This window comes from Trichosurus vulpecula, chromosome 5 (genome assembly GCF_011100635.1).
Source record: "Trichosurus vulpecula isolate mTriVul1 chromosome 5, mTriVul1.pri, whole genome shotgun sequence".
NCBI classification, from domain to species: Eukaryota; Metazoa; Chordata; class Mammalia; order Diprotodontia; family Phalangeridae; genus Trichosurus; species Trichosurus vulpecula.
The window spans coordinates 111202945-111227035 of NC_050577.1; the positions used below are offsets into that span (position 1 = coordinate 111202945).

The following is a 24091-nucleotide window of genomic DNA, read 5'->3' on the forward strand; positions in this document are numbered from 1 at the left end:
AAGCAAAGGCAAGGTTTTTAAGGGATTTTTTTTAGCATGGTGGGGGGAAAAGACATATGTGTGTTTGAACACAACTAGAAAAAATCTGAGTAAAAAGCTTAAATGGTACACAATTTAAGAGTGAGTTTGGACACTAGAGTTTTGAGGGGAGGAGTGGATGGTATCAGTAAGTCAGGTAAAGGGATTGCTAGATCTGAAGCAAGGTCATTACTTAAATGAAAAAGAGGTGTAACAGAAGTCAGGAGAAAGGGAGGAATACAATCACCAGTAATTTTTTTTATCCAGGCAAAGGAGATGAGTGATCACCATATGTTGTAACATTGGAGTAACTAACAATTCCTTATCTGACCTTGGGCAAATCCCTTTACCTTGGTTGCTATGTCTCTAAGGTGTGGATAATTATACCTTCCTCAACAGGGTTATTGTGTGAGTTTAATTAAGACATTTGCAAAGTACTTTGAGAAGTCAGATGAAGTCTATAGAAGCACAATGTATAATATGAAAAAGATGTTCTGAGCTCCCTCAGCTGCAGCCATTAAACAAATACTGTTCCCAGAGCTGTGCTGAGGTCAATTGATGAAGCTAGTACACAAAGAAATACTTTGGCAGCAGCAGGAGCTGCATGAATCAAAGTTGTGAAACAAAACAGCCGTCAGCTGCATTCAAACCACATCATAGAGGGAATCAATATTGGACAAACAGTGTTCAAAGAGATACAATTGGAAAAGGGAAACATTTTAAAGCTCACTAATGGGAGTAAGGCAAGCAGCAGGAAGCAAACGTGTAAGTAAATGTTTTTAATTAAATGGTGTAATAGTTTCTAAAGGAGCTCATGGGGAGCTGCCCCTCCCTACACAAGCACATTTGTTTCTATAAAACTGCACAGTTAGAAAACGTTACATGGCTGCAATCTCTATGATTTTGAATAATCAGAATTAATCAATTTTCTAATTTAATGGGAATCAGATTATCTCCTACAGGTAGGCTAAGTTCTCATGGCTTCAGGACAGTAATGCAAAACTCAGTACTGTGATTATAAATGATTTTAAATACAATAGCCCAAAGGAACAAATAGGTAAATCATAAGTAATTCAGGTTTTCTAAAATCAGGATGTAGAATCATAAAATTCTATAATGTGAAGGGAGCTTGAAGAATAAATGATTCACCACTCATTTTATAGACGAGAAATTATCTTTCGAACTATGCATCCACCAAATAATTGGATTGATTTAACAAATAAATTGGAATTTGCATATCCAAATGAGGGCTGTCATCATAGGAAACTATAAGGCAGTGATTGTCATGAGAAGCTCAAGAACATCTTGGAGTTTCAAAGCCATGGTCCAAAGAGTTAGTGTTAAAATTATTCAATACAGCTTTGAACAGTAAGTAATAGCCTAATTATGTTATGAAGATATTTTTTTCTCTATGACCACAAAACCATATGCATGTTTGAAGCAATATAGGTTTGTTTTTGCAGTTTTTTTTAAACCATCATGATCATGTGCAGAATGAATGTGGTGTTTCTACAACTACATCGAACTGCTTCTGGCTAAGTGCAATGTGTTGTTGCTGTTTCTCAACCTGTTATCAAATAGTTTCTTAAATGAAACAAGGATTTGACATTTGAATGCAAACCAATTTCCAATGGATGGTCAGACACATGCACATCCCCTCATTTGCACTCTGTACCTTAGACCAGAAGAGTTCCCCCGTTCCTCTCTTATACTCTAATCAGACCTCATCAATGATGAAGTCATATGATCAAGATGGTAGGAACGTTCACATTCTTGTAGCACAAACATCAGGGCTGCTGGAAAATCACGATTACTAGTCACGCACATTATAAGCCACCTTGAAACTATCATGAACCACCACAAACATCCTTCAGAAATAAACCTTATTTTGCCTCTAATTACAATATTCGGATTGTTTTCCTAGTTCAACTTATCATTCACTTATGTTACTATTCTTCTGTTTGGAGGATTTTCAAACGAACTGTTTGTCAACTCTGATCAGTACTTCAGTACTGTGAGAATGTAGCAGGTGTACCAGTGGTAGAAGAAAAACCATCTGAAGAGAATTTTTCCTGACAAAGGTTAGTTTATATGTAAACATTGTTAACATGAAGGAACATATGCAATTGAATTTCAGGATATTTTAATTTCATATAATCGTACTTTCATTTCATTCACTAGTATATTTTCAGTTATACAATTTTTTTTCATTTAATGCAGTCACTGTCATTATCTACTAGAAAAGTAAATGAATATTTTATGGGGCAGCTAGGTGACACAGTAGATAGAATGACAGGCCTAGAGTCAGGAAGATTCACCTCCTTGAGTTCAAATCTGGCCTCAGATACCTAGCTGTGTGACCCTGCCCAAGTCACTTAACCTTGTTTGCCCCAGTTTCCTCATCTGTAAAATGAGCAGGAGAAAGAAATGCAAACCATTCCAGTGTCTCTGACAAAAAAAACCCAAATGAAGTCACAAAGAATGACAACAGAACTATTAATTTTCATTGATTACTTAGGTGGCCAAAAATTAAAAAAAAAGAATTTCCATCTTTTTGCAAGAGAGCTTCTAAAATTATCCTACCATTTTCTAGCACATATTCGTGTGTGTGAGCATTTTCACTTTACACTTTTTAAATCAGGTTACAGAAATAAATTTGATATAGATCCAGATTTAAGATGGTATTTGATTATGAGACAAATACTGCCAACCTTTGTTCAAGTAAAAAAGCCCATCTAAATTAAATTTATATATGATTATCATGTTATGTTAAGCACCTACAAGTTGTAATTTTCATTAAAATATTATTGATATTCAACAACATTTTAAAATAAACAAATATAATATGAAGTCTTACAAATAATAGTAAGCATATGAGGTCTCATAGCATTACTTTTCATTTTTTAAAATGTTCCACATAAAATATTCATAATTATTCTATAATTAGTTTTATAATTTTACTGAGATTTTACAGTTATAAGCAGAAAAAATTTATATCGCATAATTACAATTATATACTATAAATTTTAATTTGGAACTTTGGGGAACAAAAGTTATTCTAGTTATCGTAAGCATTTAATAAATCCAATACTATATGAAGAATAATACATTAAATTATCCTAGCAGTTCATAGCACATTTTTTTTGTTTTGTTGAAAAGGGTTCATGGAACAAAAACCATTGGGAATCACTGAATCATGTGTAGTTGGGAAATAGTACTACATAAAGCCTGAGGACTGAGCTTCTCTTTCCAGTTCTGATTTTTTCTAAGGTGTGCCCATTAGCCAGTCACTTAAGTAATTTCCTAAGCTTCAGTTTCATTTAATCACAAGGTAACAATACTATGTCCATGCCTCACATGATCATTACTTTGGACCCCATGACATGTCATATAAGTGTGAACTATTAATAACAATGTTGTCGTTATTATTCCAATGCAATTAAAAGCAGATTCTACTTTAGCACTGGTAATTCTTCATCCAGATACTCCATACCCCTTTATGGTAGTTAAACACCCCCAGTTGGTTATTGGAGCTATTCTGTAGCAAGAAATAGACAATCTGTTTCACCTATACGTGCATTTTCCTCCAATCAGCTTGAATATTTCTAATGCTGAGGAAACCACTTACCTCCTGAGGCTGCTCATTTTAATCCCAAATTCTGTAGGAGAAGGGATAAACACTGGACCAGTGATTTTTTTTTTTGATGTAGGGAATTTCTAGTTAAGAAACTCTTCTACTAATGCAGGTCAACACCTCTGCAATTTATATTCTTACAAATCACCTAGAGAATTGAGAGGTTAAGTCAATTTCCCAGGGTCATGCAGCCTGTATAGGACAGAGGAGAGATTTAAACCTAGATCTTCTTGGCTCCAGAACATCTTTATCTTTGGAACAGCAATGCTTCCAGCCCAGCACTCCCAGCCATCAATCTGAGGAGACATTTTGGTTGCCATGCAGCCTAGCAACCACTTGAGCAGGTGTGTCAACCATAGTTAATGGAGACCCAGAAATTTTCAAACGATGATTTCACTTCAGAAACTGATATGATTTTATCAGGGGGAAATTACATCAAAGAAGTTCATCTGAGGGGATTCTGAGAAGATGAAGGAGTAGATCGGAAAATCTCAAGCTCTCAAAATTTTCCCCCACAAAAGAGATAAACCTTAGGGGAACTATGGGTGGTTAAAAATAAATAAGAATAGAGGCACTACAAGGGTCTTCTTGGGACAATTTGAGATCAGAAGAAAAATCCCAGGAAGAGGTTTGGTACCTGTGAAAAGTATACACCTCCAGGCTAGGGTCTGGTTTAAGAACAAGTGGAAAGCCCTGGGGTGAGGTAACTGGTTTGAGAGGTTGCACTTTTGCCCCCGGGACAGTGAAGGGAGTTGGGATCTGAGCCTGGGAAGATGGAGGGAACCTCTGCTGACAAGGAACACCAGACCCAGCTGTGCTTTGAAGAGCAGCAGGGTGAGAAGGAAAAAGCACACGCCCAGTAAGTGCAGAAGTGGTGGGGTAGAATGCCCCTGGTTGTGGGCATTTACAGAAGTTTGGAAGCTTGGCTCCTGGTTAGAGGGGAGAACTGAAGATCTGGGCCAAGAGGCACCATCCCCCATACCCCAGAGGTGATTACAAAAATTAAGCTATTACCACAAAAAATGCACAAGCAAAGGAGAAAGAATCCAACCATAGAAAACTATTATGGGAATAGAGAAGACTTGCATTCATCTTCAGAGGAGGATATTGAAGCAAAGAAACCCCCTTACCCCAAAGAGCAACTTCAAATGGTCACCTGCCCAAAAAGAATGCATAGAAGATCTTTAAAAAAACCTTTAAAAATCAAATCACAGAGATGGAGGAAAAACTAAAAAAAAAAGAATAATCCAATAAAAACAAAAAGATTATGAAAGGAAAGTCAACCAATCAGAAAAGAAGATCCAGAATCTGAAGGAAGAAAATGACACCTTGAAAATTAGAATTGGCAAGGCAAAGCCAGCAAAATTATGAGAGATTGAGAAATAATTAAACAAAATATGAATAATGAAAAAATAGAAGAGAAAGTGAAACATCTTATAAGAAGAACAACAGAACTGTAGAATAGACCAAGAAGAGAAAACATAAAAATAATTGACTAACTGAAAGCTATGATCAAAAAAGAATCTTGATACAATAATACAAGAAATAATTAAAGAAAATTGCCCTGAAGCATTAGAACAAAGGGGAGAAGTAGAAATAGCAAAAATCCATCAATCACCACTTAAAAGAGATCCTATGAGGAAAACTCATAGGAATATTATAGTCAAATTCTGAAACCCCCAGGTCAAAGATAAAATATTAAAAGCAACAAGAATAAAATAATTTAAATATGATGGTGCCACAATTAAAGTCACACAAGACCTAGCAGCAGAGACATTAAAGGACTGCAGGTCTTGGAACACTATATACCAAAGAGCACAAACATTGGGGCTCCAGACAAAAATATGATACCCAGAAAAGTTAAGCATAAACCTGAATGAAAAAAAATTGACTTTTGATCAATTATCAAACTTTCAAGACTTTGTTAAGAAAAAAACAACCTGAATTTAATAGAAAATGTGACATACAAGAGCCAAGAGAAACACAAGGTACATACCAAAGACTGATTACAAGGGATTCAATAAGGACAGACTATTTACTTTTTATATATGTAAAATGCAAAACATATGTCTGAGCTTCTTATTGGGTAGCTCATAAGAAAGACTGGTGTGCACCTGAGTGCAACATGAATTTAAAAAGTAAAACCATTTAGGAACAGCTAAAAAGAGTAATAATTTTATACAAATGAGGTGAAAGAGGAAGAATTGATACAGAGGGATTAGATGGGGAAGGAGAGCTGATAGTTCTGGTAGTCTGCTTTCATCAGGAATGGGTTTAAGAGGGAACAATACTATATATCTGGAAGAGTATAAAAGTCTTTTAAATTCAAAAGAAATAAAATGGTAAGGGGATAGGGAGGGAGGAGAGGACAAGGGAGGGATCTTTAGAGGGAAGGATGAGGAATAGGTAAAAGTGGGGTATAGAATGGTGTTTGGATCAATGGGAATGGGAGGATAAAGGACGGATCTCTAGAGCGGAGAGTGAGGGAATAGGTTATAGGGGGCTATAGAAGTTTGTTTAGACTAATGGGAATGGGCAAATAGGGGAGAATACCTTGGAGGGAGGTAGGCAAGTAATAGGAGGGTAAGGTAGTAGGTAGAAGTAGAGGAGGCAGGAGGGATAGGAAATAAGAGATATGCACAAACATAAAAGCAAAGATCAGGAGTAGAATGTTTGGGAAAGTATGTCAATATATGTATGTATATGTGTATGTATATATCTATAGCTATACAGAAATAGCCGCACTTAATCGTAGACTTTTGGGGCAGTGGGGAGGAGAACAAAGTAAAAAAGTGCATAACATAGAACAAAAGAAAACTTACAAGGAAGCAAAGAAAATACGGACTGCTCTAAACACAATGTGTAGTATATATCATACAGACTTTCTTGAAATGAAAATTTATTGTTACATATTTTTGATCCTCTCATATTCTACTATGTACATGATATGTTGTTTTCCTTTCTTACTTTGTATTTAAGTTCCAATATTTAAGCTTATGATATGTCTTTCTTTTCTGTATTCTGGATTTGTGTTCTGGTGTTTGAGACTAAAATAAAATTAAAAAAAACAAAAGAACAAAATAATACCAAAAAAAACAGAGAAAAAAAAGTTTATTTGCATTGCTGCTTCAATGTAAGAACCATGGGACCTTTCCATCTGACTTGCAGCTGAAACCTTTCCTATGTGTTGTTGCTCCCGCCACTATGTGAGCTCCTTAAGAGCAAGAACTGTTGAAGATAGTGGAGAAAAGGCAGAGACTCACATGAGCTCTCCCCGCAAACCCCACCAAATGCCTATAAAAATTACTTTAAAGATATTATAGAACAGCAAAACCCACAAAAAAGGGAAAGAAGCAAATTCCTAACCCAAGACATCTTTGAAGGTCAGCTTGAAAGGTCTGTGAGAGTGGAGCACAGTCTAGCAAAGGCCGATCCAGCACAGCCTTGGCCACAGCAAACCAGGAGCAGGCATTGGGAGTAACTGAATCAGCACAGAGCGCTTAGCTCACAGATGAATAATGGGGTCAAACAAGTGGTCAGTAGGATATTCTATTGGTCTTTTTGCTTCCATTGAGGCAGGATTCTGTTGCTTTGCCCATACTCAGATCCAGGTCACAGTCCTGGGTGGCAGTCCCACGACAAGGAGGAGTTTCTAGCATAATAGAGCTTGCAGCTGCAGTAGGAGGGGGACCCTCCTCATAGTTCCAGGGCAGAAAACAGTGCTTGTGGTCACTCACAGACCAGAGCACAGGCCAGGAGAGCAGTAAACACCTCTACTTAGATCAGACCACCTTGGAAGAAGTAAAAGGTTACAGGACCCTGGAAGTATCTGCACAAAAAAACCTGAAGCTTGGAACAGTGCACCATCCACCTTGGAAGCAGAACCCTACTTTAATAAAAAGTTAAAAATCAAATAATAGGCTGGGAAAATGAGTGAACAATGGGAAAAAAGAAACTCTGACCATAGAATCTTACTTTGGTGACAAGGAAAATCAAAACACACATGCAAAAGAAAACAACAAAGTCAAAGCTTCAAGCCCCCAAGAAAAATACAAATTGATCTCAGGCCATGGAAGAACTCTAAAAGAACTTTTAAAATCGAGTAAGAGAAGTAGAGGAAAAATTGGGAAGGGAAATGAGAGTGATGACAGAAGATCATGAAAAACAAGTCAACACCTTGGTAAAGGAGACACAAAAAATACTGAAAAAATAACACCTTAAAAAGCAGATTAGGCTTGGTGTGCTTGGAGATATGTGTTGGTATGTAAGTGTGCATGGTAACATGTTAATCTATCTCTAAGTCTGATTAAAAAATAGTTTGTTAGGATGCCTACTCCCTCTACTCTTCCTTCTATCTTTGTATATTCCTCACCTTGCACAGCCATATTATATGAAATATTAAGCTCTCTCCTTTCTTTTCCAGCATATTCCTTTTCCCCTGCCATTTTTGTCTCTTACAACCACCAAAACAGAAAAAAAAAAAACACTCCAAAGCTCTCTTTGTATCATACATAACTTTCTCTATTACTGTTTAACATGTTAGGATTTAGGCACAACACTTTTTTCTCTGTTAAAATGTAAATAGTTATTATCCTATAATCCTTTCCAATGAATCAATTTTTTTATGTTTTCCTTTACTCTCACATTTGCATTTTATGGTTTTACTCAATTCTTGACTTTTTGTTGGAAATACTGGAAAGTCTTTTATTTTACTAAATCTTTTTTTCTTCTTCAGGATTATACTTAGTATCATGGGATAGACCATTTTTCATTGTAATCATTTCTTTTTTGCCTTTTGGAATATCATATTCCAAGCTGTCCTCTCCTCCACAGTGGCAACTGTCAAGTTTTTTCTGATCCTGACTATGGCTCCTTTGTCCTTGATCTTTTTGGCTGCTTGTAGTACTTTTTTTTCTTTGACCTGGAAACTCTGGATTTTGGTGACAGTTTTCTTGGGAATTTTAATTTTGGAGGCTCATTTAGGAGGTAGCCAGTGTGCTTTTATCCTATTTTTACTTTTTCCTCTGCTTTTAATAAATCTAGGCAGTTTTTTATGATTTATGAAAATATGGCATATAAGATATTTGGTCATGATTTTCAGGTTATCTAAAGCTTCTTAGATTTTCTCTACTTGACCTGTTTTTAACTTTATTTTTTTGGATAATATACACCTTATATTTTCTGCTTTTTAAAATATTTTTTGTTTTAAATATTTTTCTTGTCTTATGCAATAATTCCTTTCTCTTTATCTTATTATAATTTCTAGGATGGCCAATTGTTGGGTCAAAGTTTACCACAATCTTTTCTAAGCTCTTAATTTTCCTTACAATTTTTTCCTCTCTGTTGTTTGATTTAATACTGCATTTTGTCTCTCTTGCTTCATTTCTTCCAGGTACTCTTGTAATCCTTGTGGATGGAACATTCTTTTCTCTGAGGCTCTCTTCAGATATGTGGAATTAATCTTTTCTTTGGGGTTTACATCTTGGGCTTCTTGGTCCATAAGATTTTTGCACTGTACTTGGTGTTTTCTTCCATTTACTCATGTCTTCAGCCTTTGTTTCTGCATTAGAGTATAGTGCTTAGAGAGTACTCCGCTAACTCTTGTACTCTTAGATTACATGTACAGGTTCTGCTTGATTTTGTGTGCTGTGGATGAGATTAGCCTCCACTTTCTACAAGAATTCCAGGGTTTAGACTCAATCTCTTGGTGGGTCAACTTGGGTTTTGGCCTTGATTACTTCTCTACCATTGCATAGTCTTGAATCTCAAGTTGTCTCTACTTCTTTCTGTGAACCTGACAGGCCCCAAGCAGATGTTGTTTATTCTGTTAGTAGAAATTTTGCAAGATGCCATGTGCTTTGTTTCCCAGGTGGTGCACTGGTACTTTCTACTGCTGTGAATACTAGTATAGATACAAGATGTCTGGGTGCTGGACTTCCCCAGGAGTTGAACTAGAATTATAGCCCTCTGTTGTTCAAGAGCACAAAAGATGGTCTTAGGGTTGGCAAAAGCTACTCAGGCCATGGTTCATGCATTGGCTGCCTCAGGACAAATCTAGTCCCATCTCCTGCTGTGACTCAGGTATGGGTTATCTGGGCACTGATCTAGTCTGGTTTCCTTCTGTGGTTGAGACTCAGGCTAAGTTTCGCCTATTCTGGCCACAAATCTAGCTGTCTTTTGCTATAGACTGAGTATGAGCTGCTTTGCACTGGTCTGCCCCCATCATATTCTATAGGTGAGGGTTGAGATGCCTAGGCCTAGCTCTGGGTACTAGTCTTACCCTGACTTTTGTTGTGTGGGTGGGCTTTTTGCACACTTTGCCATCAACCCACCCTGGCTTGTCTCCACTCTGTGGGTCTGCAAGATAATCAACCAGTTAATAAACATTTATTAAGCACTTACTATGTGGTAGGCACTGTGCTAAGCACTGGAGCTACAAAAAGGGGCAAAAGACAGTGCCTGCCCTCAGGTAACTTACAGTCTAATGAGGTAGACATCATGCAAATAAATATACAAAGCAAGCTATATAAAGGATATATAGAAAAAATTAAGAGAGGGAAGGCACAGGAATTAAGAGACTTGGGGGAAGGCTTTCCTATACAAGATGAGATTTTAGTTGGGACTTAAAAGAAGCTAGAAATGATGGCAGTCTTTTACGGGATCTTACTGGCTGGAGAAGTTTATAGCTATTACTGTTTTTCTCTATCATTTTTAGAATATCATTGGGATGTTTGTAGGGGATCTCAACTCCTCTAGGTCCTAACATGCTGCTATATTCTGAGTTCCTTACCAATATAAAAGGGTCCTGCTTTTGAAAGAAGGATCATTTAAGTATAAGAGACAGCATATACAAGTTAATAGATAGCTGCAGAGTAAGAAATACCTGGGTTCAAATCTCATCTCTGCCACATACTGGCTGTATAGTTAAGTTGCCTTGAAGACCTCTAGGCAGTTCTCTAAGACACTAAGTTGCAGAGAAGGTGTCAATGTGCATTGATAAATGAAGTTTCCTCATCCATAAATGCCCTATATAGTTATGACTCCTATCTATCATTAGAATGCCAATCTGTGTCCCTTTAACCCAATCCACGCATGCTTAGAAATATTGTTCTATTAGTTCTGTCCCCAATCTCAATCAGAGATGACTGGTGATATACAATAAGTAATAGCTTCAGAGCCTATTTTCACAACAGTTCATTTCTAATACATGGCCTAGAAATAGCATTTAAAAGAGCATTTCAAATCCTAGACTTCAAAAACAGATGTGCAATCTGTAGGCAGTAGTGGCATTATATACCTATCAAAGTATACATTACTACAAAATGCTGAGTGAGCAAAAGTCTGCTAAATGAAAATGTCTTTGGAAATTACACATAGGCCTATCAAGTATCAGGCAGATGAAACCCTTGGGTTTTAGTACTGACTAAAGTCAGCCATGCAGCTTCATGATGCAAATTTGCATTGGGTTTTTCCAATGAGTCACTGTAACCCAATTGTTTTGTACAAGGAAATCTCAGACAAGTCAAAAACCCAAATGATTCATGCTGGAAGATTTTTTTCAAAGTTGCTGTAGCTGTAAATTGATTGAAAAGTAATCACGGGGGGAGATCACTCACCTGAGTAAAAATGTTCCTCTGTTATAATGAGGAACCACAATCAGAAGGGAGAGAAAACATACACACACATTAAATAATCATCCCCCTTACTTTCTTCAATTAAAATATTGAATATTTTAATATATCTTAACATCTTAAAAATATCTTAAAATTGACATTTCTTCTCTTTATCATTATTAATAGCAATAATAATCAATCAGCAGTCATCTATTAAGTGCTTACTATGTGCCCAACACTGTGGGAAGTGCTGGATAATATTAACAATAATGCTCATTTATATTATGTGCAGACAAGCATGTTACCTGAGCAACAAATTATGAAAAATGAGCATATGGTAAAGTGCCTGGGGAACAACTCGCAATCATTAAAGCACTATATAAATGTTGTAGTTATAGCTCTTGTCACATTCTGGTTATTATTACACTGGCATAGAAGAGCTACGAACTTGGAATCAGACAACCTTACCTTTTCTGGGACTTGGTTACGTCATCTGTAAAAATAATGGGTGTGAACCAGATTTAAAGATAAGATGCACCAATCTGTCCTCTCTGTGTTATTATTAGCACTAAGAATCACTCAGCACGGGTTTATGAAGTGCTTACTATGGGCTAGCCATCGTGCTAAGTGCCAGTCTGCCTTCTAAGATTTCTTTTTTCTTTCTGGCTATGAATCTAGGACAGAATAGAACTAGATGGTATCTAAAATCACTTCTAACTCTAGAATCTTTTGTTTCTTCCTTCATATGTGTGTCTGGGTATTGTCCTCATTCTCTCCTTCTTCTCAGTCTACTCGGGATGGTGCATAGGCATAAGGAAAGGGCCAAGACAATAAAAAAAAAACTATGTGAATGCCTGTTATAGTAGCCATGTAATCACAGGTTCAAACATTTACAGCTACAAGGGACCTTAAAGGCCATTTAGTTCGACCCTTCAATTTACAGATGAATAAAATGAGATACAAAGAATTCACAGGCCCATAGGTTAATAGACTTGGAGATAAAATGAACCCTAGAGGTCAGTGAGTCCATACCCACTGTTTTACAAATGAGGAAACTGAGGCCCAGAGAGGTAAAATGACTTGTCCATAGTCTCACAGCTAGTAAATTTCTGAGTCTAGATTTTACCTCAGGCTTAGTGCTCTACTAATACCACTGAGCTGCTTCAGATACAGTGACTTTCCTATGGCCACACAGGTTCATAAGTAACTGAGCCGGGATCTGAAAGCAGGTGTCTGGAGTCCAAATCTAATCTCTTTCCACAATCATGCTCTCTCTCTCTCTCCATATGTATACATATATATATATATATATATATATATATATATATATATATATATATATATATGTTTACACACACACACACACACACACACATACATATATATACATATATGTATGTGTGTGTGTGTGTGTGTGTGTGAGAGAGAGAGAGAGGGAGAGAGAGAGTTAGTTTGATGTTGGACTATTAGCCAATAGGTGATGAATTTCTTAACTAAAGCAAATCTGTTGGTGCACCTCCTGAAGTTAACTAGACAGGATATTAGGTGATAGAGCATTGTCGTACCTACATTCAAAGCCTCTCCAGCTTGATATGGTCTCACCATCTCATGACCTATTTACAGTTTTCCAGAGCATAGATCACTTCCATGTCACAACAAGGCATCAGGGTAGGTAGAAGAAGCTATTAGCCTTGCCATGTATGGCACACATTTTTTGTCATGACATTTTTACTAATTGTAGGTACTTCAATTTCTATGTCAGGCTCTTAGGAGGAGGAATATTTTTGAGTAGATGAGGCCTCATGGTTCCTCCAGGGGTGGGGAACCTACCTAGACTCACTCCACATAAGCACATCTGCTTACCTGTCTGGGCTGCTATAAGATCAGCCTTACCCTGGGGAATGGGTCTCCCCTGACAAGTACATATACATAACCCACAGCTAACTTCACATACCATCTCCAGTCATTTAAGATGTCAATTTAAAAATACCGATCTGTTGTTCAGATTGACTATGTGAAAGAGAGAAATGAGAACCAGCCACTGATTGGGTGAGCAGAAACATCTTACTGGCACAGAAAATGTACCAAGATTCAGATCCATCCTCCCCCCCACCCCCGCCACCTCTCAGAAGACTGCCTGTCAAATTTACTGTCTTCTTCCCTACCTCCCAGTTGAGTAATGTGGAAGAAAGAAGAGGGCTCTGACCTACTCTCAGTAAAAGCTGCCTCAGAGATCTTTGCTCAGGACATCTTGAGTCCTCCTAGTGGCTCTGCAACTCAGCTGCTCTCTATTGTACTGGGAAATATTGTCATAATATTATGGTAATTGCCACAGCACTCAGTGATTTTTTTTAAAAAAATCAATTAGGTGATTGCTAAAGGCTGAGCCAGGTGAAACTAATTAACACTTAGGAAAAGCCACAGTCGGCTCCCTCAGCACTCTGTGGGTAGGAACTGGTGGTAATTCCATCTGCTTCTGTTCAATAAGCATGGCTTGTGACCCAGTGGGTAAAAGGGCTGAGCTCCAAAATGCATCCAGAAAAAGAGAGCAACCAGCCAGCTTAATTGGCAGTGACTGCCTTGTTTCTCTCAATGACCCTCCCATCCATCCCCTGGTCACTCATTATCATCTCAGAGTTATCTTTGACTCCTCCCTCTTGCTCACCCCTTCTCCAATAAGTCACCAAATGCTGTCATTTCAATTTCAGCAAACTCACATTTGCCAATTACAGCAATGCACCAAGGGATCGTGAGTAGCCTAGTTTGGGTGAAGGTTAAAGTATGTAGGAGGGGAGAAGGCAGCTTAAGTTTAGAACCAGGTGAGGGAGGGCTTTGAATGCCAAATCAATAACCTTCCTTTCCTTTCTGTTCCCACTGCTTTTATCCACAGATTTAGATTATTGGAACTAGACTTCACTTTCAATGTAAAGTCAAAACAACTCATTTTACAGACAAGGAATCTGAGGCCTGGGAAGATCAAATGTCCTGCTCAATGCCAGCTAGCTAGGGAGTAGTGTAACTATGGCAAATTCAAGTCTTTTGATTTGAGTTCAGTGTACTTCACTTTGCATCAGGCCTTTATTTTCTTTACCTGAACTATTTCAATACTCTCCCAGTCTATCTCCTTAACAATTTTTGCCTTATTCTAATGCTTTTTATTACTGCCCATCTTTCTAACGCATAGGTCTGACGAGTTCTCACTCTTGATGAACTCCTAAGAACAATTTTAGCATCATAGGATCCAGAGAGCTACGAGACATAGCTCGGTCTATGTGCAGATAAATGACTGGGACATAGGAGAGCCAAGAAAAAGAATTAGTCATTACCTAACCATCTTTCTAGAAAATGGGAGAATATATCCTGACTATTTCACAAATCTGTATTGGTGACTGTCATATGTACTGAAACTAAGAATTTTAATTCGAGTAGGGAAGAGACCATTAAGTGGAAAATGAACCAGAGGCTGTTGGATAACAGGTAGAAGAAAAAAAATCAAGGTTGTAAGGACGCAAAGAAACATTCATTCTAGAGACTATAACCTGGAAATTAAGACCTTTAATCTCCAGAACTTTCACCCTGGGGCTGCTGTCTTGAGTGGCAACTGCCTCACCTGTCCCACTGTTTCAGGCATAGCTATGATTCATGTCCTTTCATACTCCCACCCCAGGCGCAGATCACAACATCCCCACCCCTCCAGTTTTAGAACCATGATCAAATCCAAGATGGGGTATCAATTTGCTACCCATGGCTCCACTCACCTTACCTCTAAGTAGCCAGACCAAAGTATTTCTCCCTGGTCACCCCCCCACCCCTGTGCATGTTGTCCATCCCTATTAAAATATTAGCTCTTTAGGAGCCAACAGAAACTGGCTTTGCGTTTTGTATTTCTATCCTCATAGCATAGGGTTTGACACAAAGTAAATGCTTAATAAGTGTTTTTCCTAATTATTCATGTATTCACAGAGGGAGGGGAGGAGGGAAGAGAAGGATCTGTTGCAGAAAGAACAGCCAGAAATACTACCATAGGCACCACAATCTACAAGAATTTGTGAATAAAACCAGAAGTTGTGATAAAATTTGACAGAGAGAATTTTAAGTTGGCATTCAAACTGAGCAACATATGCATCATTTTAGATTCAGACACTAATCCCATGAAATTATAGTTCCTCATTTTATCATACACACTCATTTCCCCAAAATAGAGGGAAATGCCTAAGGGTCAAATACTCTTCCTAAGGTGAATGTGAAATGGCAAGGAGGGAGGTAAAGGGAAAGAGTTCCGTCATAGTAATTCCTACAAGATTAGCAATGAGAATGTAAATCACCTTGTCATGGAATATATTGTTTCTCAATAGAAATATTAGTCTTGGGCTTGACCAAAAAGAGTAATTCCCATTTAACTAGTGATTAAAGGTTTATATAGCACCTTTATATGCCTTCTCTTTTTTAAGTCTCACATAAGCTGAGAGATGGGTGCTATTTTCCCTCTTTTACAGGTGAGAAAACTGAAGGTCCAAGAAGTTACATGATTCTCTCAAGATTTAGACACTAGTTTGAGACAGAATATGAAACTAGGTCTTCCTATCTCCAGGTACCAAGCTATATATTTAAATAGACTATTTTCTAATTCCATCTTTAATAGGTTCATATTCCAGTTGCTTATTAGAATGTCATTCTTTATTCTTCCTTCCCTTGTTCTCCCCATGTTCTACCATCCACATAGTTCCAAAGACTAAGCCATTGCCTCAGTCAATAATTACAAAAGCTATTTTATAAATAAATGTTGTTCCACTCTGAATTGCCATTGAAATTTTAGCCTTCATCAGGTTAAAAAAAAGTGTTAAAGTTGTTGGTAAAAGATACCAAAGTTTGTCAACCAAATAATATGGGATATAATAGTAGCTATAACTCATAACTCAAAGGATTTTTCCCTTGGTTTCTAACTGCTTTCTTTTCTAGCGAAAAGTATTGAACTGGTCTTCCCTCCCTGCAATGGGAGCTAATATTATGACGAGATCTCCTCCCCCCCCAAAAACATTTTCATGGTACCAGCAAATTACTTTAGTAGTTACATGAGAATTTATGAAGGCTGAGCAAGTGATTACAGATTGAATAATACTTCAAGCTAAATCTAAAGCTTGGGTGTCCATCTACAAAGGAAGGAGAGAGAGCTACATAAAGACCAAAGAAATTTGAGATTGCTCAGAGGTTAGATGTTAGTTAAGGCCAGGGGTGACTGGAACAATGATAAGACAATATTATTTTGTACATGCATTTATTCTGAGAATGTTTATGGACAGGCCATACCTCAGATAAGTACATCAAGAAGATGCTATAGGATTCCAAGCATCTATATGCTTTAAGCACTTTATGTGGAATATTTTATGTTGCTCAGGCATATCCCCCAAGGATCCAAGTTAATCATTTTCCTTAGAAAAAAGATTGGGTACATATTAAAGGGAAAATTATGGTGGCAGTGGGGATACAGTACTGAACATGAAGGCAGGAAGACTTGATTTCTAGTATTTCCTCAGGAACTTTTTGGTTTGGCTGACTGTTAGATCTCTCACCCTTAATTTTCTCATTTGTAAAATGGGAATGGTAAGAAAGCACCTACCTCCCAGGGGGTTTTGTGAAGGTCAAATGAGATAATATATGCAAAGCACTTTGCAATTCTTAACTAACTTTTATCATTAAAAGCAGACAACACATTGAACAGGTATCCTTTATTTTAACAACAGTTAATTTTTGCCAAAAAGAATTCATATCTTCCCATATGCGTAGCATGAGAGATAGAAAAATACTACAGATCCAGCTGCCAATAGTATTGTTTTAGGTGCTTTCTTCAGACCTGAGAAGGAATGGTATGTCAGACACAAGGCTCAGAATCATTTACCATTTAGGTCAAATAGATGGAATGTAAGTAATCCATACCTTGGGAGTTGGTTCTAGCTCTTTTGTCCTGGTTATCAGTGCTGTTGGGATGTATTGTCACATCAGAAATGACCAGAGGTCCAACTACCACATGAGCCTCATTTTCTCCTCTAGGTTCATCTGTAAAGGGTTAGATGGGGAAGAGGGGGGGAGAGTTTCCAATGAAACCTAGATAGAAGTTCTTTTAAACAATTTTTAGCTGAGGTAATCAGTCTGTAAGTGCCTTATGGGTCCGTATTTTTAGCATGGAGCCTCATATTTGTTGAAATATGATCTTGCCTTATGGGCTTTTGCCTATGTTGGGTATGTTAGGAAACTTCCCTTTCCAATACAACTTACTCCTTTTCCAGTGACTTCTGGTAAGTATGTTTGGAAGATGGCCTTTCCTGCAGCTACCAGCTTCACAACAGCTACAGATATTATCTGTACCTTCTACAGGAGACCATCTGGGAAGTTATTAATGAGAGAAGATATAATTGAGTGCTTGTGACTTTGGGGGAAAAAGCTATTAAATTTTATAACTCACCACTACTTCCTATGAAAATTTTGACTACCTTTAAAATTTGCCCCTTCCATCCAAGAGCCAAAAACAAAGTAACATGGCATAAATCCGAAGGGCAGATACAACAAACTCCATCTGTATTCTAGTCTTCCAACAGACCCTTTAAAACTACCTTGTTAATCAGTGCTGAGATAGCATTTGTTTGTAGAAAATATTCTAAAGATTAAGACTTATAATTAATTTAGATGAAATCATTTTGTACCCACTCCCTCGAAAAAGAAAAGTTCCTGTAACTTTTGTAAAGTAAATCTTGTAAAGTCATGAGAATTATTTAAGAAAAATATCTGGAACTCTGCTCAAGAAATCCTTTTCTAAGGAAAAAACATTAGGTATAAGGTGGGGAAATAAGTTAGGTACCAGGTAAAAAAAGTATAAGGTACAAGTGAAAAGTAGGGAATAAAGTCTTTTGTTCCCCAAATTAGAAAGTCAGACCTACAGTTTTCTCCCCTATTTCTCTCAAAAGTAGCAACAGCAAGAAAGGGGAAGGGGCAAGAGTCAGATTTTTTTTTAATTTTTTTATTTAATATGAGGCATATGTGTTTGGGTATTTTCCTCCCTTTATCAGTTGCATTGAAAAAAATCTATTGATTACAGTATAAGAGAGTATTGTAGCATATAAGTAGGACAGCTAGGTGGCATAGCTGATAGAATGTTGGGCCTGGAGTCAGGAAAACTCATCATCCTGAATTCAAATTCAGCCTTAGACACTTACTAGCAGTTTGACCCCGGGCAAGTTACTTAACCCTGTTTGCTTCAGTTTCCTCATCTGTAAAATGAGCTGGAGAAGGAAACGGCAAAGCACTCCAGCGTATTTGCCAAGAAAATCCCAAATGGGGTCACAAACAGTTGGGCATGACTGAAAATGACTAAACAACAAAAACCATATAAGTGATTTTAATTACCTATATATGATTTATATCAATCCTGAAGTTACCTAGGGCATGTAAGTTAAATGATTTTCCCAGAATCACACAGTTAATAAGAGTTAGAGAATGATTTGAATTGCCAGTATACTATTCTATGATTATTAATAAATGAGCATTTATTAAGTGCTACTATGTAATAGGCACAGTGCTATGTACATCACACAAATCTTATCTCATTTGGTCCTCACAACAGTCCTGGGAGACAGGTATTATGTTCCATTATGCCACATCAGAGTTGTCTAGGTAGCTGAGTGGATAAAGCATTGGGTCTGAAGTCAGGAAGACCTGAGTTCAAATCCAGCCTTACATACTAGCTGTGTGACCCTGGGCAAGTCATTTGACCTCTGCCTCAGTTTCCTCACCTGTAAAATGAAGATGATAATAGCACCTATCTTGCAGGGTTGTGATGAGGATTAAATAAGATGATATATGAAAAGGACTTACCATAGTGCCTACCATTTAATAGCCACTAATATTTATTCCTTCCTTCTCACTTTACAGATGAGGATACTCAAGGAGATAAAGGTTAAATGACCTACCCAGGGTCATACAAAGGAATATACATATTCATATGTACACACATACATGTACATATCATTTTCATATATCATATATAATATATTATATAGATGTATGTATACATATATACACTTGCGTATATACACAGATAGGTAGCTCTAAAACATGTATCTGTCTCCAAGGGAAAGTAATTGATTCTCTTGGAGCTGACAAGCTGTAAGTAGTAAATAACATTAGGAAAAGCAGCAAAGTACCAAAGCCACCGAGAACTATACATAGCCTTCTGCAAGATTCATTCTTCGAGGATGAGCCAGGGCTAGATTAAGCAATAACTGTTAGGTTCGCATTCAACAAGCATGACTATAGATTATAAAAATAGTAGTTATTAAAAATAATACATTCAAATTGTGTTATAGAAAGAAAGGATAAGTAGATCATGAGTTCTATTCTCCTAAACAATGGATTTGTTTATCAATTCCCTCAAAACACCACCATCCCCTAATTCAGGTAAGTACCTAAGCAGCTTTGATAGGGCTCTTATGGTGGCAGTGATGTCACTTAGTGACCATGGTTGCTGTCCAAGCTCTACTTACTCTTGGCTTGATTTGTTGAAGGAACAAGCTTTGTTTGAAGGATCTGGCAGGTCAGCAGCTTCAGTGGCCTTCAGGTGGCACGTAATATAGATCTAGAAAATAATTCAGAATTGAAGATTCATCATTGCCATTATGGATACTATGTGTGGGAGTGGGGGAGACAGGATAAAGCTCACCTGATCCTTGGCTTCCCTTGAAAATTTAAAAGCATCAACTATAAACTGAAGAGTCTCTGGCTTGGCCCTTGGGGAGATGAAGGTTGATCCAACATTTTCTGGCCGACCATCAACTAGACACCTAGGGATTAAGATTTGTTAGTAGCCTCCCTCCACCAGAGTCCTTCTCCAATATCTGGAGGTGACTTCACTTTGGAAGACTTATCAGAACAAACTTTGAAATGTCTAAACTTAAAAAGCTTCTGAGCACAAGCCTAGCAATGAAATCACCTGGGAATCAGCCTACCTAAATATGGAGAGTCTAATCACTGATAAGTTGTCTTCCAGGTGATTTGCTTTGGCCAGGATGGATACTTAGGGGAAGGTAAAAGGGGGTAGGATAGATTTCTGAAAGGAATGCCCATACCTATGATTCTTTTGGAAATAAGGAGACTTTGGTATGGAGGAAGTTTGCTGTGGGAACTTACCCATGGAAATCAATAATAGTATAAGAAGGAGTTGAATCTTGGTTGGGTTTTGACGTAACCACACAGCTATCAATGAAGAGTCTAAGAGTCACGTGACCTCTAGAGTTCACATCAGCTTGGATGGAAATAACATCTCCAAGTTGATAGCTAGAAGAAACCCTCTTAGTACTCCAGTCATCTGCAAAGTCAAGATGGCAGTACTGTTAACCCAAGGGTTCTTGACTTGCATTCCATGACCTTATTCATTAAATTATTTTGATAACTGGATTTCTGTATAGTTGGTCTCTTATGTCATCATGTATTTTATATATTTAAAAGCATAAATCTGATGAGTCCATGGTCTTTGCCAGGTTGCCATAGGAGGCCAACACACACACACACACACACACACACACACACACACACACACACACACAGAGAGATCAGGAGGAAAACATTAGCAATTTCTATACTATCATTGCCACTTACCAGTCATCAGTTGCAAGGTGAACTTCAGCCCTTTCTGCGAGGACAGCATAGAACTGAATGGAGTCCAGGTCGGTTGGATAGCCTTGCTGCTTACATTACTCCTCCTGGGGACAATGATGGATAAGGAAGAAAACCACTACATAAGAAGTGACACAAGCTAAAGGACAAATTATTTGAGCTATACAAAAGGATCTCTCACCTTGGATAAGAACACTCGATTAAAATCACAGCTGGACTGTTTCGTAGGATAACAGAGTTGCCAGCAGGAGTTGGGTTATAATATAGATTTATACTATAAACCAGCAAGTCTGTAGTCACCTGAAAAAGGACAAAACTAGAGTATGATTTTCTTAAAAAACATTCCCTGGAAATATCTAAGTTATTTCCTCATGGTTTATATATCCACTACTCTAAGATTCCCTACTAATCTTTCAATAAGTCAGACAACTGATTTTTCTGTCTAGATCTTTCTGATGGTGTACCTATAAATCCAGGACTGGTCTTCTCCCACCCCAATTATCTAATATTCTTTAGGGCCACTTATTCCCAGTCACTTGGCCCACAGGATCCTAAGCCTTATAGTGCATTGTGTGAATAATCCAAGAAATACATCAAACACTACCCACTTTATTAGGATAGAATCAAGTTTAGAGCCAAAAGGACCTTAGCAAAAACATCTAATACAAACCTTTCATTTTACAGATAAGAAACCATTTTGTCCAAGGTCACACAGCTAACCAACATGAGAATTGATATTAGCACTAAGTTCTACTAAAACTTAGATGCTTTCAACTGAGTTATTTGTAAGGCATTTAGCACAGTACCTGGAATGCAGTAGGCACTCTATAAATACTTATGCCCTTCCTTCCATTCTCCCACTCTAAACTGTGCATATCAATGCTGAGAGAAGAGGATCTTATCTAGCATTCCTTCATATTTCCCTGTTTTTGGAAGCAGAAACTGAATTCCAAATTAGGATCAACAGGTTTGTTGTATCTCACAAAATCCTAAATCTCAAGGTAAAACTGAGAGCAAGTAAATCATATATAGGCTTAGAGAGCAGTTCTTCCCCACCCCACCCCATCTCAGGGAGACAGAGCCACAAGACATGTCAGTGGTTATCTAGGGACCTCACAATTATTTAGGCATCATCCTGTAGCCACTAATCCCAAAACCTGCTCTAGACAAAAAAAAGGGTGGCATCCTACTACAATGCTCCAACAGAAATACTAAAAAGCTGTACCTGAAGCCTACTGCCACACTCATGAAGCCCTGCCTCAAAGACAATAGTGTCATTTGATTCATGGAAGGCAGTATATTGGCAGGCACCTGGTCCAAGAGTTAGGTCTGAAGGATTAATCAATTTTCCCTTCCCAAAGAGGTCTCTCTGAATGTTTGCCACCAACTTCATTTCCAGACATACCACCCTCACAGGGAGCAATTGAGCATGAACCCTATGACCCCGAGAAGAAGAACGGATAACAGAAGATTTATAATCTGGTCTTAGAGAATCTCTGTCTCTAAGAGACGATCTGGAACTAGAAGAGCCACAAAGATCAACAGATACCAACTCACTCAACACCAAAAGAATGAACAGGCACCCTGCTTGACCTCTTTGCCCCATCCTGTCTACTCCTTACAATTACTGCCTAATTGCCTGGAGTTTGGGATCTTTATAGGTTCAGAAACAATTAGTGGCTCCTTGGATCTCTTAAATCAGGGTAGGAGTGAGGGAGATGGCCAGGATATGCTACACCTGCCAGGTTTTTCCAGAAACACTTTCAGTTTGGAGGATGTTGATGCTTGAAAATGTTTCATTTTGGATAATAAGGGGGATGTTTGTGTTAATTTTGAGAGACTGACATCATGAAGTATTTTGTAGTTGACTTGGGTTCAAGGTGCATTTTCAGGTGATTAACTAACAACCTTGTGTTGATGAATAGTTTGATTAAGTGATGTTTTCAATCAGTCATGATTTAGCTGGAGTTACTCTTGTTTTAATGAACTTCCCAGGCACATGTATTGACTTTTTTCGACCTAACTGTAAAGTCATAAGGGTGAGAGAGGTTCTTCGTAAACATTTACATCAAGAAATGGCTGGACTGAAGGTTATCGTTATAACAGGCCACAAGAGGTCTTCTTGGCATAACTAAATGGGGTTGCTGAATAGTAAATAAATAAAGAAATAAATAGCTAGCAAAAAGGAAGCGGAGTGGTATGATGGAAAGAATCTTGGGTTTAAAGTCAAATGGCATGAGTTCAAATCCCAGTTCATCAATTTATTACTTCTATAAACTGGACAAACCACCGCTTCTACAATCTCATTTTCTTTACATAAAATTTATGTATTGTTGGAGGGGGATGGTACAACCAGATGCCCTCTAAGGTCCTTTCTAATTCTATGATCCTATATTTAAGATGTATGACACTGGAGAAGGATATTGCCTAAAGGTCACTAAATTTAGGAGTCCAAATTTATGGATATTCCAGATGTTATGGAGATGAGACTTTGACCTTCCTAGGCTTTGTTATTTGTATTAAATTTCTGATCCCTACATTTGGTCAAATTTATGATCACATGTTTTTTATAGGATTGAAGGTATAGAGGAGAAAAGGACTGTAGATTAATCAATCAATAAATAAAATTTTATGAAGCGACTACTGTGTGCCAGCTACCTTATTTTATAACTGAGGAAACTAAGTCATAGTAAGGTTAAATTATTAGCTCAAGGTCACATATAGTAAATAGCAGAATTGAGATTCAAACACAGGTTATCTGACTCCAGATCTAACCTTTCCACAATAAAATTCTGCCTCTTTTTCTTTGAGCTTCAAGCTCCTATCATTTGCTTCATCAACTCCCTATACTTCACCACTTTCTCATTCTCGATTATCTTCTGTTCATCTGTTCCCTCTTTTCTCTCATCCTCTTGACTTGAGGCTCTGTTGGTTTAGGCTCAAGTTCTCTATGCAAGCTCTAAAAAAGTTAACTGGAACATCCTTTCTTCATGATAGGATAGATAGAAGCATAGTCAATATAGAACTGTTAAACAAGTGCCAGAATTTTATTGTAACGTGGAAATATTTTAAAATCCCAAATCCTATTAGTCCCAGGTAAAGGGGATTTTTGGACACCTTGACTGTGAAGATCTCTAAAAGGCAGGCCTAATTGATCCTGAAA

At 37.6% G+C, this 24091-nt stretch overlaps 1 protein-coding gene across 1 annotated transcript; it reads right to left on the bottom strand.

Moving 5' to 3' along the window:
* Positions 1-17027: 17027 nt before the first annotated feature.
* Positions 17028-22534, bottom strand: LOC118849910 (zona pellucida sperm-binding protein 3-like). The gene is made up of 9 exons (XM_036759002.1): positions 22154-22534; positions 21110-21228; positions 20911-21014; positions 20443-20620; positions 19976-20096; positions 19800-19891; positions 17523-17645; positions 17200-17321; positions 17028-17116 (listed from the first exon to the last, which is right to left on the bottom strand). The coding sequence occupies exons 1-9, from the start codon at positions 22532-22534 to the stop codon at positions 17028-17030; spliced, it is 1329 nt and encodes a 442-aa protein (XP_036614897.1).
* Between the last annotated feature and the right edge of the window lie 1557 nt (positions 22535-24091).

Bases quoted from the DNA above. Each gene is read 5' to 3' on its own strand.
- LOC118849910 (XM_036759002.1), bottom strand. From the start codon at position 22,534: ATGGGGCAAAGAGGTCAAGCAGGGTGCCTGTTCATTCTTTTGGTGTTG. The intron at 20,621-20,910 runs GTAAGTGGCAAT...TTGACTTTGCAG, and splicing joins CACCTTGCAACTGATGACTG to ATGACTGGAGTACTAAGAGG. The intron at 17,117-17,199 runs GTATGGATTACT...ATTCCTTCTCAG, and splicing joins AGCTAGAACCAACTCCCAAG to GTCTGAAGAAAGCACCTAAA.